Here is a 17,471-nt window from a genome sequence, read left to right as displayed (position 1 = left end):
CGCGGTGGCTCAAGCCTGTAATCCCAGCACTTTGGGAGGCCGAGACGGGCGGATCACGAGGTCAGGAGATCGAGACCATCCTGGTTAACACGGTGAAACCCCGTCTCTACTAAAAAATACAAAAAACTAGCCGGCCGAGGTGGCGGACGCCGGAGGCAGGAGAATGGCGTGAACCCGGGAGGCGGAGCTTGCAGTGAGCTGAGATCCGGCCACTGCACTCCAGCCTGGGTGACAGCGCGAGACTCCGTCTCAAAAAAAAAAAAAAAAAAAAAAAAGAATGAGAAATGTCATTCTGACCAGCAGTTGACAATTAAGGGTCATCCAAGTGAGCTACATGCTTATGCAAAAAGGACTGGCTAGAGACAAAAGAGGAAGTGGGTTACACACTTATCCAAAAAGGATTAGTTAGAGACAAAAGAGGAAGAAGAAATAAAAGGGACGGATTCATTTTCTCATGCACTTCCTGTCTGTGAGTTTGTCAGGCAGAGCCTGAAGTGCTCTGTGGTTCCTGGGCTATTGCCCGTCATTAGCAGGACTGGAGTTTGGCTGCAGAGGGAGATGACAGTATAAAAGATACTCAGGAAGCTGGTTGAAAGCCATTAAAATGTTTTTAGAGCCAGGAAGGGAGCCATTAAAATGTCTTAGGAGCTGTGACCTGAGATGAATACTATAAGAGCATGTTGGATTTAATCAGTGACATACAAATAGGCTGAAGGATGTTTTTGTTGTTGTTTTGGTTTTTTTTTTGAGACAAGGTCTTGTCCTGTCACTCAGGCTGAAGTGCACTGGCACAATCATGGCTCACTGCAGCCTTGACCTCCCGGGTTCAAGTGATCCTCCCAACCTCAGCCTCTAAGTAGCTGGAACTACAGGTGTGCACCACCACGCCCGCCTAATCTTTTTTGAATTTTTGTAGAGAGGGGTCTTGCTATGTTGTCCAGGCTGGTCTCAAACTTCTGGGCTCAAGCAACCTGTCTGCCTTGGCCTTCCAAAATGCTGGGATTACAGGCATGAGCCACTCCATCTGGCCTGCACTCTCTTCTGGTCCATGTTTGTTACAGCTAGAGCTGAGCTTTCGCTTGCCGTCTACCATTGCTGTTTGCCGTCCACCACTGCTGTTTGCCATCCACCACTGCTGTTTGCCATCCACCACCGCTGTTTGCCACCATTGCAGACCTGCCGCTAACTTCCATCCCTCTGGATCCGGCAGAGTGTCCACTGTGCTCCTGATCCAGCGAGGCGCCCATTGCCACTCCCGATCAGGATAAAGGCTTGCCGTTGTTCCTGCACGGCTAAGTTCCCGGGTTCGTCCTAATCGAGCTGAACACTAGTCACTGGGTTCCACAGTTCTCTTCCATGACCCACGGCTTCTAGTAGAGCTATAACACTGACCGCATGGCCCAATATTCCCTTCCTTGGAATCCGTGAGGCCAAGAACCCCAGGTCAGAGAGCACGAGGCCATCACCTTGGGAGCTCTGGGAGCAAGGACCCCCTGATAACAGTATGACCATAGCTCACTGCAGCCTTGAACTCCTGGGTTCAAGTGACCCTCCCACCTTACCCTACCAAGTAGCTAGGACTACAGGTGTGTGCCAACATGCTGGCTAATTTTTGTGTTTTCTTGCAGACATGGAGGCCTGCTGTGTTGCCCAGGCTGGTTTCAAACGCCTGACCTCAGGTGATCCTCCTGCCTCAGCCTCCCAAAGTTCTGGGATCACAGAATTGAGTCACTGTGGCCAGCCAGAATTTAAATTCCACTGAATTTCTGTTGTTTGACCAGCCATTCTTGCCGAAGCCTTGACACTCTTGCAAACCTTTGCAAGTGCATTTCTTTTTCAGAAGGCTCCTTGGTCTCCAAGTCTTTTTTCCACAGAGTGTAACCTGAAGCCAGGAGGCCTGTTGCAAAACCAATCCCATTTGAAAGCAGGGAATGTGAACTCACCTATTGTCATAAAGATTATAAAAGAGGTGCTGGCTCACTCCTGTAATCACAGCATTTTGGAAGGCTGAGGCAGGCGGATCACCTGAGGTCAGGAGTTCAAGACCAGCCTGGACAACATGGCAAAACCCCATCTCTACTAAAAATACAATGCATGATGGTGCACACCTGTAATTCCAGCCACTCTACTCGGGAGGCTGAGGCAGGAGAATTGCTTGAACATGGGAGGTGGAGGTTGCAGTGAGCCAAGATGGCACCACTGCACTCCAGCCAGGCGACAGAGCGAGACTATCTGAAAAAAAAAATTATAAAAGAGGGTGGGTGCGGTGGCTCATGTCTGGAATCCCAGCATTTCAAGAGGCAAAGGAGTGAAGATTGCTTTAGTCCAGGAGTACAAGACCAGCCTGGGCAACATAGTGAGACCCTGTCTCTACCAAAAATTAAAAAATTATTTGGGCATGATGGCACATGCCTGTAGTCCCAGCTACTTAGGAGGCTGAGGTGGGGGGATCACTTGAAGTTTTAGTCTTGGAAGTCTCTTGCCCTGGAGGTCGAGGCTGCAGTAACCCATGATCATGCCACTGCACTCCAGCGTGGGCAACAAAGCAAGACCCTGTCTCAAATTTAAAAAAAAAAAGGCTTAGGGAGCCACTGAAGAATCACTCTGGGCTGTAGTTCACAGGGGGTGTACACAGGTTAAGAAGAAGACATCTGCATGTGTTTCGGTAAAGAACTAAAGGGATAAAGTTGCGGTGGCTGGGCAACCTTGCAAACATTCTGGGAAGGAATGCAGAATGCAAAACCCAGCTGAAAAATCTAAAAGAAATCATGTCCCAGTTAAAGAAGATATTCCTTCTGAGTCCCTCAAGCTCTACTACTTCATAAGTATAAGAACCAGCCAGGTGTGGTGGCTCTTGCTTGTAATCCCAGCACTTTGGGAGACTGGGGTGGGCAGATCACTTGAGGCCAGGAGTTTGAGACCAGCCTGGCCAACATGGAGAAACCCCATTTCTACTAAAAATACAAAAAATTAGCCGGGCGTGGTGGCGGGTGCCTGTAGTCCCAGCTACTTGGGAGGCTGAGGTAGAAGAATTGCTTGAACCCAGGAGGTGGAGGTTGCAGTGAGCTGAGATTGTGCCACTGCACTCCAGCATGGGCAACAGACTGAGACGCTGTCTCAGACAAAAAAAAAAAAAAAGTATAAGAACCAACAAAAATATACTCAAAACAGAATGAGATGCAAAGAAAGCTTGCAGAGCTAAGGAAATAGAGGATAAAGCATCACCCTTACAGAATCAAAAAACTGGAAACAGCAAGGAACAGCTGGAAAATGGCTCCATAGTTCTAAAACCACTTGCTATGCCAGTGGTTCTAAGTGCAGTCCCAGGACCAGCAGTGTCAGTACCACCTGAGAACTTGTTAGAAATGAAGTGAATTGATGTGGTGAGGGGAACCAGCAATCTGTTTTAATCAGCCCTTCAGGTGGTTCTGATGCCCACTAAAATTTGAGACTATGTTCTTCTCCCTCTCAGGCTAAAGAATTGGGCATAGCAAGGTTGTTCAGCTCCAGATTCCAGAACTAGACACCTTTCTCCCAGAGAGATTCTTATGAACATTCCTTTTCAAGAACAGAAAGAGGCTGGGTGTGATGGCTCACGCCTATAATCCCAGCACTTTGAGAGGCCGAGGCAGGCAGATCACCTGAGGTCAGGAGTTCGAGACCAGCCTGACCAACATGGAGAAACCCCATCTCTACTAAAAATACAAAATTTGCCAGGTGTGGTGGCACATGCCTGTAATCCCAACTGCTCAAGAGGCTGAGGCAGGAGAATCACTTGAACCTGGGAGGTGGACGTTGCGGTGAGCCGAGATCATGCCATTGCACTCCAGCCTGGGCAACAAGAGTGAAACTTCATCTCAAAAACAAAAACAAACAAAAACAAAAACAAAGAAGAAGAAAAAACAAAAAAGGCTGGGTGCCGTGGCTCACGCCTTTAATCCCAGCACTTTGGGAGGCCGAGGCAGGCAGATAAACCAAGGTCAGGAGTTCGAGACCAGCCTGGCCAACATGGTGAAATCCTGTCTCTACGAAAATTACAAAAATTAGCCAAGCGTGATGGCAGACTCTTGGTAATCCCAGCTCCTCAGGAGGCTGAGACAGGAGAACAGCTTGAACCCAGGAGGCAGAGGTTGCAGTGAGCTGAGATCGCGCCACTGCACTCCAGCCTGGGCGACAAGAGCGAGACTCCATCTCAAAAAAAAAAAAAAAAAAAAAGAACAGGAAGGGAATCAAACCACAACATCATTCATTCATTCCACCAACCTTTATTAAGCATCAAGCTCCGAAGCAGATGTTTACCAGTTTTGCACAACTTTGTCATGGACCAGCTGGCCTTGTGGCTCAGTGGCATCTGGAGGCAGGAGGGCCAAGTAGACAGGGGTTTCAGCCCCCTCCTCCACAGTCCTGATGCTGTATTTCCCATCCATGTCTGTCCGCACTGGTCCTGGGCAGCACGCATTCACCAGAATCCTGTCGGCTTTCCTCTTCTCATCCAGACGCCTGGCCAGAATCCTCGATAAGACCGTGACCCCCAACTTGGACACTCCATAAGGTGAGTTGGGCCAGCCTTCCCTCTCATGCACCTCATTTTTTGTGTCCTCCACGAACTTTTTCATGAGATCCACCAGGTCTCCCTCTGTGAGTGTGTCACTGCGGAACTTTTCCTGCAGATCTTCACTGCAGTTTTCAAAAGCCCTTAAACACTGTAAACTACTGATATTCACCACTCTCCCTGAAACAGAGTGAGAAAAATATGAAAGCATATCACAGAGATACAACCATTGGTTGAATATACCAAACATATAATTGAGTCATTGTGCAGGGGTTTTTTTGTTTGTTTCTCTGCTTCTTTTTGAGATGGAGTCTCGCTCTGTCGCCCAGGCTGGAGTGCAGTGGTGCAATCTCGGCTCACTGCAAGCGCCGCCTCCCGGGTTCATGCCATTCTCCTGCCTCAGCCTCCCGAGTAGCTGGGACTACAGGTGCCCGCCACCACGCCCGGCTAATTTTTTTGTATTTTTAATAGAGACGGGTTTCACTGTGTTAGCCAGGATGGTCTTGATTTCCTGACCTCGTGATCTGCCCGCCTCGGCCTCCCAAAGTGCTGGAATTACAGGCATGAGCCACCACACCTCGCCTTTTTTTTTTTTTTTTTGAGATAGAGTCTCGCCCTGTTGACCAGGCTGGAGTGCAGTGATGCCCTCTTGACCCACTGGAAACTCCGCCTCCCAGGTTCAAGCAATTCTCCTGCCTCAGCCTCCTGAGTAGCTGGGATTACAGGTGCCCACCACCACACCTGGCTAATTTTTGTATTTTTAGTAGAGACAGGGTCTCACCATGTTGGCCAGGCTGGTCTTGAACTCCTGATCTCAAGTGATCTGCCTGTCTCAGCCTACCAAAGTGTTGAGATTATAGGCGTGAGCCACCACGCCTGGCCATTGTGCAGGTTTAATTGCTGATTAAAAACAAAAAAGTGATTGGACACTGTGGCTCATGCCTGTAATCCCAGCACTTGGAGGCCGAGAGGGGTGGATCACTTGAACCCAGGAGCTCAAGACCAGCCTGGGCAATGTGACAAAACTCTATCTCTACTAAAAATACAAAAATTAGCTGGCTGTGGTAGCATGTGCCTGTGGTCTCAGCTACTCAGGAAGCTGAGGTAAGAGGATCACCTGAATCCAGGAAGTAGAAATTGCAGTGAGCCATGATCACACCACTACACTCCACTACACTCCAGCTTGGGTGACATGAATGAGACCCTTTCTCAAAAAGTAACAATCAAATTTTTAAAAAAATTTAAAATGTGACTATAGAAGGCATAAAATCTATGCACCTATGGGTTTTGATATTTTTTTGGCCCTATGCTCCCAAGGGGAAGAACACACCTCCATCAGTGAGAAGGGCTCCCTTTCTCAGGGATTCTCTGAGAGATGGGTGAGGTAGTAAATTTGTAGATTCCCCAGGCAGTTTTATTTTTACTTTTACTTAAATTTATTTATTTATTTATTTATTTAAAGACATAGTCTTGCTCTATCGGTAGTAAATTTGTAGATTCCCCAGGCAGTTTTATTTTTACTTTTACTTAAATTTATTTATTTATTTATTTATTTAAAGACATAGTCTTGCTCTATCGGTAGTAAATTTGTAGATTCCCCAGGCAGTTTTATTTTTACTTTTACTTAAATTTATTTATTTATTTATTTATTTAAAGACATAGTCTTGCTCTATCGGTAGTAAATTTGTAGATTCCCCAAGCAGTTTTATTTTTACTTTTAAATTTATTGATTGATTGATTGATTTTTAAGACATAGTCTTGCTCTATCACCCATGCTGGAGTGCAATGGTGCAATCTTAGATCACTGCAACCTCTGACTCCCGGGTTCAAGCAATTCTCCTGCATCAGCCTCCCAAGTAGCTGGGATTACAGGTGCCCGTCACCACGCCCAGCGAATTTTTGTAATTTTAGTAGAGACGGTGTTTTGCCATGTTGGCCAGGCTGGTATTGAACTCCTGACCTGAAGTGATCTGCTCTCCTCGACCTCCCAAAGTGCTAGGATTATAGGTGTGAGCCTCTGCACCCAGCCTAAAATTTTTAAATTTTGTTTTGTGAGACAGGGTCTCATTCTGTCACCTAGGCTGGAGTGCAGTGGCACAATCTCGGCTCACTGCAACCTCCGCCTCCCAGGATCAAGTGATTCTCCTGCACCAACCTCCCAAGTAGCTGGGACGACAGGTGTGCGCCACCACGCCCAGCTAATTTTTGTATTTTTTTAGTAGAGATGAGGTTTCATCTGTTGGCCATAATGGGCTTGAACTCCTGACCTCAAGTGATCCGCCCGCCTTGGCCTCCCAAAGTGCTGGGATTACAGGTGTGAGCCACCGTGTGCCCAGCCCCCGGCAGTTTTAGGAAACCACTCCTCCCCAGCATACACACTCCAAGTACTTATAAACCTGCTTTCTGAGGGACAGTGCTCTCACCCTAAGGACTAATGCTCTCAATTTCCTAGGCACACCCAATTTCCTAGGACCGTGGGCAGCCACCCCAATTCCTTAGTGCCACAACCAGCAGCAGTAAGGAATCCCTGGGGATGACTCTGTCTGTCCTTCATTATGGACACTTCACATGTGGAATGGGCTGTTTTTCCATCCTGGTTTTTATGTCATTACTTTATTTTTTGAGACAGAATCTCACTCTGCCACCCAAGCTGGAGTGCAGTGGCAAGATCTCAGCTCACTGTAGCCTCCACCTCCCATGCTCAAGTGATCCTCCTGCCTCAGCCCCACAAGTAGCTGGGACCACAGGCACACACCACCACGCCTGACTAATTTTTGTATTTTTTGTGGAAACGGAGTTTCTCCATGTTGGCTGGGCTGGTCTCAAACTCCTGAGCTCAGGAGATCTGCCTGCCTCTGCCTCCCAAAGTGCTAGGATTACAGACGTGAGCCACTGCATCGGGCCTGATTTCATTACTTTTTAGTCCCTATTTGATAATATTAATATTCATTAGATTATGAATATTCATGTTGATCATAATTCACAGCTACTAAAGGGACAATTGTGCCCACAGAAACAAATATGCAGGCCAAATATTTTACAACAATTTGAAGTACTGGTGGAAATCCAAAAACCAGTAAATGTGTTAATTTACACATTTCATCAGCATCAAACCCCACTAATTTTAGGGAGTTCTTTTCTTACATATTATTCCAAATGCATATTCTCTGTGTCCAGTAGGATCTCTAGTTTTTTTGTTTGTTTGTTTGTTTTTTGAGATAGAGTTTTGCTCTGTGATCCAGGCTGAAGTGCAGTGGCACGATCTCGGCTCACTGCAACCTCCATCTCTCGAGTTTAAGCGATTCTCCTGCCTCAGCCTCCCAAGTAGCTAGGATTACAGGTGTGTGCCACCACGCCCAGCTAATTTTTGTATTTTTAGTAGAGATGGAGTTTCACCATGTTGGCCAGGCTGGTCTCAAACTTCTGACCTCAGGTGATCTGCCTTCCTCAGCCTTCCAAAGTGCTGGGGTTGCAGGCGTGTGCCACCATACTGGCCAGATCTGTAGATTTTATTTCATTTTCTGATTGGCATTCCCCACAGGTTCCCATTGCAGGGGAGCTGCACATTCTTATGGACCCCAATTCCACAAGAGAGACCCTCACTCTGTCCTTGGAAACTAGCACCTCACTCATCCCCCCCAGATACCTAGTACTATTCAGTATTTCTTTCCTTCCTTCTCTCTCTCACCTTCAAAGATGAAGTGAATGTATGTATTTCTTTCCTGTTACAGAGAATTTGCAAGAATAGTTCGATAAACACCCTATATCCTTCACCTAAGTTCACTAATTGTTAATATTTTGCTATGTTTGCTTTTCCCTCTCTGTTCCTTTTTCTCTCCAAGTTGCTGATATCATAAACCTTCATCTTAAACACTTTAGTATTATATATGGTAACAAGGGCATTCCCCTACATTACTACAGTTATGACCACATGCTAGGCATTTATCGTTACATGACACTATTATCTAAAATATAGCCCATATTCAAATGTGTCCAAATTGTCCCAGTAATGTTCTTTTATAGTTTTTGTTTGTTTTAATCCAGGGTCCAAAGTAGGATCATGGATTGCATTTTTTTTTTTTTTTGAGACGGAGTCTTGCTCTGTTGCCCAGGCTGGAGTGCAGTGGCGCGATCTCCGCTCACTGCAAGCTCCACCTCCCAGGTTCACGCCATTCTCCTGCCTCAGCCTCCCAAGTAGCTGGGACTACAGGTGCCCGCCACCATGCCCGGCTATTTTTTTATATTTTTAGTAGAGATGGAGTTTCACTATGTTAACGAGGATAGTCTCGATCTCTTCACCTCATGATCTGCCCACCTTGGCCTCCCAAAGTGCTGGGATTACAGGCATGAGTCACCACGCCTGGCCCATGGATTGCATTTAATTGTCTCATCTCTTTCATATATTTTAATGTAGAGTAGTTTGCAATGACCTTTTTTTTTTTTTTTTTGAAGACTGTAGACCATTATTTGGTGGTATTTCTCTCAAAGTGAATTGGTCTGATTTTCTCATGATGAGAGTCACATCAATATTTTGGCCAGGAATACTACATCAGTGATGTTGTGTTCTTCATTGCTTCCTAAACAGCTTTGTTCTCAAAAACTTGGTGGCTACAAGGAATTAAATGTAAAAGGGAAAGGAAGAAATAAAACACAGATCATAGAAGCTGTGCCTTCGAGGAAACAAATCCTCTTAAGGGGAGGAGGTGTCCTCTTTGATCTGAAGGCACACCTCTGGGAGAGAGGCCAGGGGCTGACGGTCAGCTTCGTCAGCCAGGTGGGTCACCCGCCCTGGGAAGGGCTGCACCCACACCACCCTCCACTGAGGTCCAGGTGGCCCCACCAGTCCCGAAACACCTGCTGCCTTGCTCTAGAAAGAGTAGGCAAGTTGCTCCCTCTAGTGGCTTAGTAGTTGCTTGGCCTATTTACTCAGAACCTCGAACAAATAAGCAAGTCAAATACAGATGGTCCCTCCCTTCTGATGGTTCCACTTAGGACTTACTGATTTCACTGATGGGTGAGGAAAGCGATATGCATTCTGCAGAATCTGTATTTGGAGCCCCCATACAACCATTCTGCATTTCACTTTCAGTACAGATTCAATAAATTACAGAAGATACTCAACACTTTATGATAAAATAGGCTTTGTGTTAGATGACTTTGCTGGACTGTAGGCTAACGTAAGCGTTCAAAGCACTTTAAAGCTACGTGAGGCTGATCTATGGTGTTTGGTAGGTCAGATGCATTAAATGCATTTTTTGATTGTTTGTTTGAGAGAAAGTCTTGCTCTGTCACCCAGGCTAGAGTACCGTGGCGCAATCATAGCTCACTGCAGCCTTAACCTCCAGGGCCCAAGCGATCCTCCCACCTCAGTCTCTCGAGAAGCTGCAGCATGCCGCTATGCCCAGCTAACTTTTAATTTTCATTTTTTGTGTAGAGATGGGGTCTCCCTATGTTACTCAGGATTAAGTGCATTCTTATGATATTTTCTTTTCCCTTCCTTCCTTCCTTCCCTCCCTCCCTCCCTCCTTTCCTTCCTTCCTTCCTTTCTTCCTTCCTTCCTTCCTTTTTTTTGATGGAGTGTGGTGCCGTCGCCCAGGCTGAAGTGCAGTGGCACGATCTTGGCTCACTGCAAGCTCTGCCTCCCAGGTTCACGTCATTCTCCTGCCTCAGCCTCCTGAGTAGCTAGAACTACAGGCGCCCACCACCATGCCTGGCTAATTTTTTTTTGTATTTTTATTAGAGACGGGCTTTCACCGTGTTGGCCAGGATGGTCTTGATCTCCTGATCTCATGATCCACCTGCCTTGGCCTCCCAAAGTGCTGGGATTACAGGTGTGAGCCACCGCACCTGGCTGCAAAAACTTCTTAACCTAAAAAGGTGAATGGTAGGAATTGTACTTGTACTCTTGTACTTGCTCAGTTTCTTAGGAAGATGGTATTGTAGAAAGCCTGCGGGGAGAACTGCAGGTGCTCTGAAAGGGGATGGAGTTTTAAAGGTGTCTTTAATAGCTTGCAGCTCTCAAGTTCCCATTCAAAAATTTATCAGGAGAAAACTTCCCAACCCTGAGTAAAAGACATCCCTACAATGGCTGCATCCCTATGCAGCCACAAAAAAGAGAAAAGCTTCCTGACCAAATCTGGAGAGAGCCCCAGACACAGGGAGTAAAGAAAGCCAAGTGGCGAACATTGTATGAAATGTTACCTTTTGTGTAAAAAGGAGAGTTTTTAAAATGTGCATTTATATTGGCTTAGATTTGCATTTAGAAACTCCATCCCCTTTCAAAGCACCTCCAGTTCTCCCTGCAGGCTTTCTATGATCTCATCCCACTAAGAAACTGAGAGAGTACAAATGCATCTCTCACCATTCACCTTCTTAGGTTAAGAAGTTTTTACGGCTGGGTATAGTGGCTCAAGCTTGTAATCCCAGCATTTTGGGAGGCCAAGGAAGGTGGATAACCTGAGGTCAGGAATTCCAGATCAACCTGGCCAACATGGTGAAACTCCGTCTCTACTAAAAATACAAAAAAATTAGCTGGGTGTGGTGGTGCTCACCCATAACCCCAGCTACTTGGGAGGCTGGGGCAGGAGAATCGCTTGCACCTGAGAGGCAGAGGTTGAAGTGAGTCGAGATTGTTCCACTGCACTCCAGCCTGGGCAACAGAGGGAGACTGTCTCAAGAGAAAAAAAAAACAAGTTTTTGCATCCAGAGATAATTTTGTTTGTTTGGTTTGTTTGGTTGTTTTTTTAAAAAGTGACGAGGATCTTGCCGTGTTTTCCAGCCTGGTCTTAAACTCCTGGGCTCAAGTGATCTTCCTGCCTCAGCCTCCCAAAGTGCTGACATTACAGCATGAGCCACCACACCTGGTCAATAATCATTATTCAAAATGTTAAATTAAGAAAAGCACACTTCTGGCCAGGTGCAGTAGCTCACGTGTGTAATCCCAGCACTTTGGGAGGCTGAGGCAGGTGGATCACTTTAGGTCAGGAGTTCAAGACCAGCCTGGCCAACATGGCAAAACCCTGTGTCTACTAAAAATATAAAAATCAGCTGGGCGTAGTCGCACATGCCTGTAGTCCCAGCTACTCAAGAGGCTAAGGCAGGAGAATCCCTTGAACCCAGAAGGTGGAGGTTGCAGTGAACTGAAATCTGCCACTGCACTCCAGCCTGGGCAACAGAGCAAGACTCTGTCAAAAAAAAAAAAAAAAACAATTTAAATAAGAACCACAGTTCTAAGAATCCACAGTTAACTTCTTGGGGAAGAAAATCCTCAAGGAAGCAAGCTTCCCTGTCCCCCAGCCCAGCTGTCATTTCACACTTCAGATTCTTTACTAATGGTTGTCTCCCCTGCTAGACTTTCAGCTCCACAAATGACATGGTCCCTGTCTATAATGCACACCATTGCACACCCAGAACCCAGCATAATGCCTGGAATATGGCAGGCACTCCAATATTTGTAGGAAAAGTATAACAGTAACATTTATTGAACACCTGCAGGTATAGGCAAGATATTTCCTAATAAAGAAAATTTCTAGTCCAGGCACGGTGGCTCATACCTGTAATCCCAGCATTTTGGGAGGCAGAGGTGGGTGGATCACTTGAGGTTAGGAGTTTGAGACTAGCCTGGTCAACATGGTGAAATCCCATCTCTACTAAAAATACAAAATGAGCTGGGCATGGTGGTGCACACCTGTAATCCCAGCTACTTGGGAGGCTGAGACAGGAGAATCCCTTGAACTTGGGAGGTGGAGACTGCAGTGAGCCAAGATCCCGCCACTGTACTCTAGCCTGGATGACAGAGCGAGACTCTGTCTCAAAAAAAAAAAAAAAAGAATGAAAACTTCTTTTGGATTTTCTGAATCAACTTGAGAAAGTTTGGTACAAGAAGAAAGGAATATAGGAAAAGTCGTAATGCTAGAACAGATACCAAGGTCCAGAGATGAGCTAGATGTGGGCCCATCACCTTGGAGGGCTGGAGGACTCATGAGATTGACCAGAAGCAAGAGGCCTTTGGGAACTCACAACATTCTATCATTCTGGGATTGAGTTCATGACATGGATCCCAAAGCATTGTGATATGTCATACTTACCTTTGAAACTTAAAGCTAAGGCTGGACGTAGTGGCTCATGCCTGTAATTCCACCACTTTGGGAGGCCAAGGTGGGTGGATCACCTGAAGGTCAGGAGTTTGAAACCAGCCTGGCCAACATGGTGAAACTGCATCTCTACTAAAAATATAAAAAATTAGCCAGGCGTGGTGGTGGTGGTTGTGGGTGCCTGTAATCCCAGCTACTCGGGAGGCTAAGGCAGGAGGATTGCTTGAACCCAGGAGGTGGAGGTTGCAGTGAGCCAAGATCATACCATTGCACTACAGCCTGCACAAGAGCAAAATTTCTTCCCACCACCCACACCCCTGCAAAAAAACAAAAAAAAAACAAAACCTTAAATGTTGGAGTGAGAAGCTAAACACTGGGAAAATGAAGCCATTTTCTATTTTTCCCCCTTCAGAGAACTAGCACCGCTGAGTGATTTCTGCAGGGCAGCCCTGCTCCGAGGAGCCTGTGGCCCGCTTCTTACTGAGGGAAGCAACCCGACTGTCCACACGCTGGGCTTACCATGAGGTTTCATTATCGGTAGTAACTCGTTGCACATGTTTCTAGTGGCAAAAAAATTTGTCTTCAGTGTCATCTCGGCTTTAATGTCAAAGGGCATTGGATCATCACCTTTCAGAAAGAGAAAGAAACAGAAAGAAAGTCATATTTTTCCCCCTGAAACTCACATGACAATGTGGATCCTAACTCCGAACAACTAAAGGGAAAAAAAAGTTAATTTTAAAACAATTTTTAAAAACGAGGTCAGTGATTCTCAAACTTTAGTGTGCATCCGAATCACTTGTAGAGTCACCGAATCACAAGTGAATCGTCCGAATCACTTGTAAGCTGTTAAAACACAGCTTTCTGGGCCTCACCATCAGAGTTTCTGATTGCAAAGGGCTGGAGTAGGGCTCCAGAATTTACATTTCTTTTCTTTCTTTTTTCTTTTTCTTTCTTTTCTTTTTTTTTTTTTTCTCCGAGATGGAGTCTTACTCTGTCACCCAGGCCGGAGTGCAGTGGCACAATCTCGGCTCACTGCAACCTCCACCTCTGGAGTTCAAGCGATTCTCCTGCCTCAGCCTCTGGAGTAGCTGGGATTACAGGCACGTGCCACCACGCCTGGCTAATTTTTTTATTTTTTGCAGAGATGGGGTTTCGCCATGTTGGCCAGGCTGGTCCCCAACTCCTGACCTCAAGTGATCCACCCGCCTCGGCTTTCCAAAGTGCTGGGATTACAGGCGTGAGCCATCGCACCTGGCCTGAGTTTGCATTGCTAAGTTCCCAGATGATGTGACAGCTATTGGTCTCTAGCCACACCTTGAGAACACTTGGCTTTGACTACCATTTCTCAAAGGTGCATAGGAGGGAGCTGGGGATTCTGTTGAAATGCAGATTTTTTTTCTTCTTTTCTTTTTTCTTTTCTTTTCTTTTTTTTTTTTTTTTTGAGACTGAGTCTCGCTCTGTTGCCCAGGCTGGAGTGTAGGGGCATGATCTCCTCTCAGTGCAACCTCTGCCTCCTGGGTTCAAGTGATTCTTGTGCCTGAGCCTCCCGAGTAGCTGGGATTACAGGAGTGAGCCACTATGCCCAGCTAATTTTTGCATTTTTAGTAGAGACAGGGTTTCACCATGTTTCCCAGGCTGGTCTTGAACTCCTGACCTCAGGTTATCTGCCTGCCTCAGCCTCCCAAAGTGCTGGGATTACAGGCGTGAGCCACTGGGTCCAGCGGAAATGCAGATTTTAATTCAGCAGGTGTGGGGCAAGGCGGGAGATTCTGCCTTGCCATGAGTGCCCGGGTTTGCAGCTGCTGCTGGTCCATTCCCTACACTTTGAAAGGCAAGGGGAAGTCCCTCTGCCTGTCGTCCAGGAAGCCGGGTATTTATCCGCCAATTTCTCAGCCCATGACTGAGGGCTGCTTTAGGGGTGTTAATCCCCACTCCTGCACCCCAGCTCCCAGAAAGCCGGCTGGCTGAGTTGCCGGTGCGGGTCAAAGAAAGTCTCAGGTCCCCGTGTACAACAATGCGGAGTGCCTAGGGCCAAAGGGATGAGTGGAGACTTCTGCTCCCCCATCCTTCATTTCACTCCCTCTTAGGCTCCCCCCCCCCCCACTAGGTTGGAGGCGAAGCCGGCCTGTTTATTTCTCCGTGGTAACTTTTTTTTTTTTTTCCCCAGACGGAGTCTCGCTCTGTCGCCCATCCTGGAGTGCAGTGGCGCGATCTCGGCTCACTGCCTCCAAGGTTCAAGCGTTTCTCCTGCCTCGGCCTCCCAAAGTGCTGGGATTATAGGCGTGAGCCACTGCGCCCGTCCTGTAATCTTCTTCAGTAGTAGTTAGAATAAGTAATCTGATCCCCGCCCCTCTCCTTAAGGAAGATGCTTTTAAGACCACACACACATGTTTTATAACAAACATAAGCTCCCCGGGGGAGGGAACGAGAGGGCTCGCTTCCTTTTGGTCAGAGCCTATCAAAGCTCTGCATTACACAAATTGTGAAGTCCACCAAGTGCAAGTGCGCGCTAATCCTGTTCTAGCGATTCATTTCCTTCCCCAAGCAAATGCCTCCGGGCATCTATGAATGCGCCCTTTCAAGGAAAGCGAAAGCCCAAAGCGAGCGGTGACACTTTCTTTGCAGAGAAAATGTTTCTTGCGTTGGAAGGAAAGCTGATGAACTCCAGCAGGGCGTTGCCGCCTCCCAGGAGGCCAGTTTTCCTGCACACAGCAGCGGCTGACAGTTCGGGGAGGGCCCCGGGCCGCGCACAGGCCCACACAGGCCGGCGGGCGGGGCGCCCTGTGTCTGTCGCCCGGGCCCGCCTGGGGCTCAGCGAATCACGGAAAGCGAAAACCGCCTCGCGGGAGGCGTGGGCTGAGCGCATCCCTAGGGGCCGGCGCCACCCTCCTTGGTCACTCAAGTGGTTAGGTGGGGAGCCTGCGGCTGGCCGCCCCGCACCCTCGGAGCGCTCCAGGGGGCCCCAACCCAAGCCCTGCACCTACTCTTGAAGGCGACTGCCGCGTTGTTGACCAGCACATTGAGCCCGCCGTACTCCTTGCGCAGGAAGTCGCGCAGGGCGCGGATGCTCTGCAGGTCGTCGATGTCCAGTTGGTGGAAGCGCGGGCTCAGTCCCTCCGCCTGCAGCTGCTGCACGGCCGCCTGACCCCGCGCCACGTCCCGCGCGGTGAGCACCACATCCCCCGAGAACTGTCGGCACAATTCGCGCGCGATGGCCAAGCCGATGCCCCTGTTGGCCCCGGTCACCAGCGCCACGCGGCTGCAGGACGACATGACTGACCCGGGCGCGCGGGACACCTGCGTGGACACCTGGAGGGCGGACCAGGCTTCGGACCACCTGGGGCGCGCCCCGAGGAGCCCAGCTAGTGTCAATGCCGCTAGTGTCAATGCCGCCGCGCAGACTAAGATCCAGCGCTGCGAGTCTTAAAGAACAAGGCCCCGGCCTCGGTCCCTCCCCTCCGAGGAGGGGCCGTCTGTGCCTTCTGTTCCAACTCCTGGGCCCGCCCCCTGCCCACGCTGCGCCCTTCAGGATCCGGGCTCTGAGCCGCAGGGTGATCTGAGAGGTGTCTGAAGCCAAATCGAACCTTTATGGGTCAGTCGGGGGCTCCAGATTCATGGCAGCTGGACTGAAGAAGTTATTTTGGGAAAACCCCAAAGTGAGAAAAACAAGTGCTGAGTAATTTTCTTGGGTGTGCGCCCATCATGCACGCAAAATGCGAATGTTTGCCTTTTCCTAAGATGCAGTAACTTTACTTAGACACAGTAACTGCTTCTCTGGACATAGATCCCCTTGCTTGCTTAAAAGGAACTCAGGAGAGGGAATTAGATGCCCTGTGAGCACACCTAGCAGGTGTGGGCAGGCGACATCGCTCTGGGATTCCCAGCGAATGTGCCCCCAAGTGGGAGGGAATGTTCTTATTTAATCCTGACTTAACTCCTATGGGTGCTAAAAGTGTCTGCATTTAGGTTTGCCCAAGGAGGATATAGATCCATAGAGATCTGGATTGATCATATATTCTCACAGTGAGATCTGTGTACCGGCAAAGAAAGTTAAACTGAAACCAAATTCCCAAAGGTGTGTCAAGCTGTGGGCACAAAATTAGAGCCCCATCCATCGTCTTCAGTGTAAACTGAGTTGTTTGATCAGTGACTTTGAGATTTGGGGAGAACTGTGACATCATCACGACTCAGTCTTTTCCATGCAGAGCTGGCTAACCCGCCTGTGTCTCTGTTACTCTGACTCCACCTTCTCTCTCAGGTCCTTACTTGAGGTTCCGGAGGTGGGCCCCTGCTGTGATCTCCTACTGTGCTTACCTCAGTATTTCCTTTTTTCTCCTAAAGATCATTTGGTCTGGATGCGGTGGCTCACACCTGTAATCCCAGCACTTTGGGAAGCTGAGGCGGGTGGATCACGAGATCAGGAGTTCAAGACCAGCCTGACTAACATGGTGAAACCCCATCTCTACTAAAAATACAAAAATTAGCTGGGTGTGGTGGCATGTATCTGTAATCCCAGCTATTTAGGAGGCTGAGGCAGGAGAACTGCTTGAACCTGGGAAGCGGAGGTTGCAGTGAGCCGAGATCATGCCACTGCACTCCAACCTGTGCAACAGAGTGAGACTCCTTCTCAAAACAAAAACAAAAACAAAATCATTTGGAACCTTGTTTTAAGGATATGGGGCTATTTAGGTTTTCTATTTCTTTCTTTTTTTTTTTTCTTTTTTTTGAAACAGGGTCTTCTCTGTCACCCAGGCTGGAGTGTAGTGCTGCAGTCATGGCTCACTGTAGCCTTAATTTCCTGAGCTCAGGTGATCCTCCCCTCTAGC

General features: G+C 47.9%; 1 protein-coding gene across 1 annotated transcript; it reads right to left on the bottom strand.

Moving 5' to 3' along the window:
* Nucleotides 1–4,245: 4,245 nt before the first annotated feature.
* Nucleotides 4,246–16,055, bottom strand: LOC105472663 (carbonyl reductase 3). Its single transcript, XM_011726126.3, has 3 exons — nt 15,630–16,055; nt 13,165–13,272; nt 4,246–4,732 (listed from the first exon to the last, which is right to left on the bottom strand). Exons 1-3 carry the CDS (start codon nt 15,916–15,918, stop codon nt 4,296–4,298), a joined length of 834 nt encoding a protein of 277 aa, XP_011724428.1. The 5' UTR covers nt 15,919–16,055; the 3' UTR covers nt 4,246–4,295.
* Between the last annotated feature and the right edge of the window lie 1,416 nt (nt 16,056–17,471).

The sequence above is a fragment of the Macaca nemestrina genome, chromosome 4 (assembly GCF_043159975.1).
Source record: "Macaca nemestrina isolate mMacNem1 chromosome 4, mMacNem.hap1, whole genome shotgun sequence".
NCBI classification, from domain to species: domain Eukaryota; kingdom Metazoa; phylum Chordata; class Mammalia; order Primates; family Cercopithecidae; genus Macaca; species Macaca nemestrina.
Note: the sequence above shows the minus strand (reverse complement) of the source record. Positions and strands in the feature narration are given on the sequence as shown.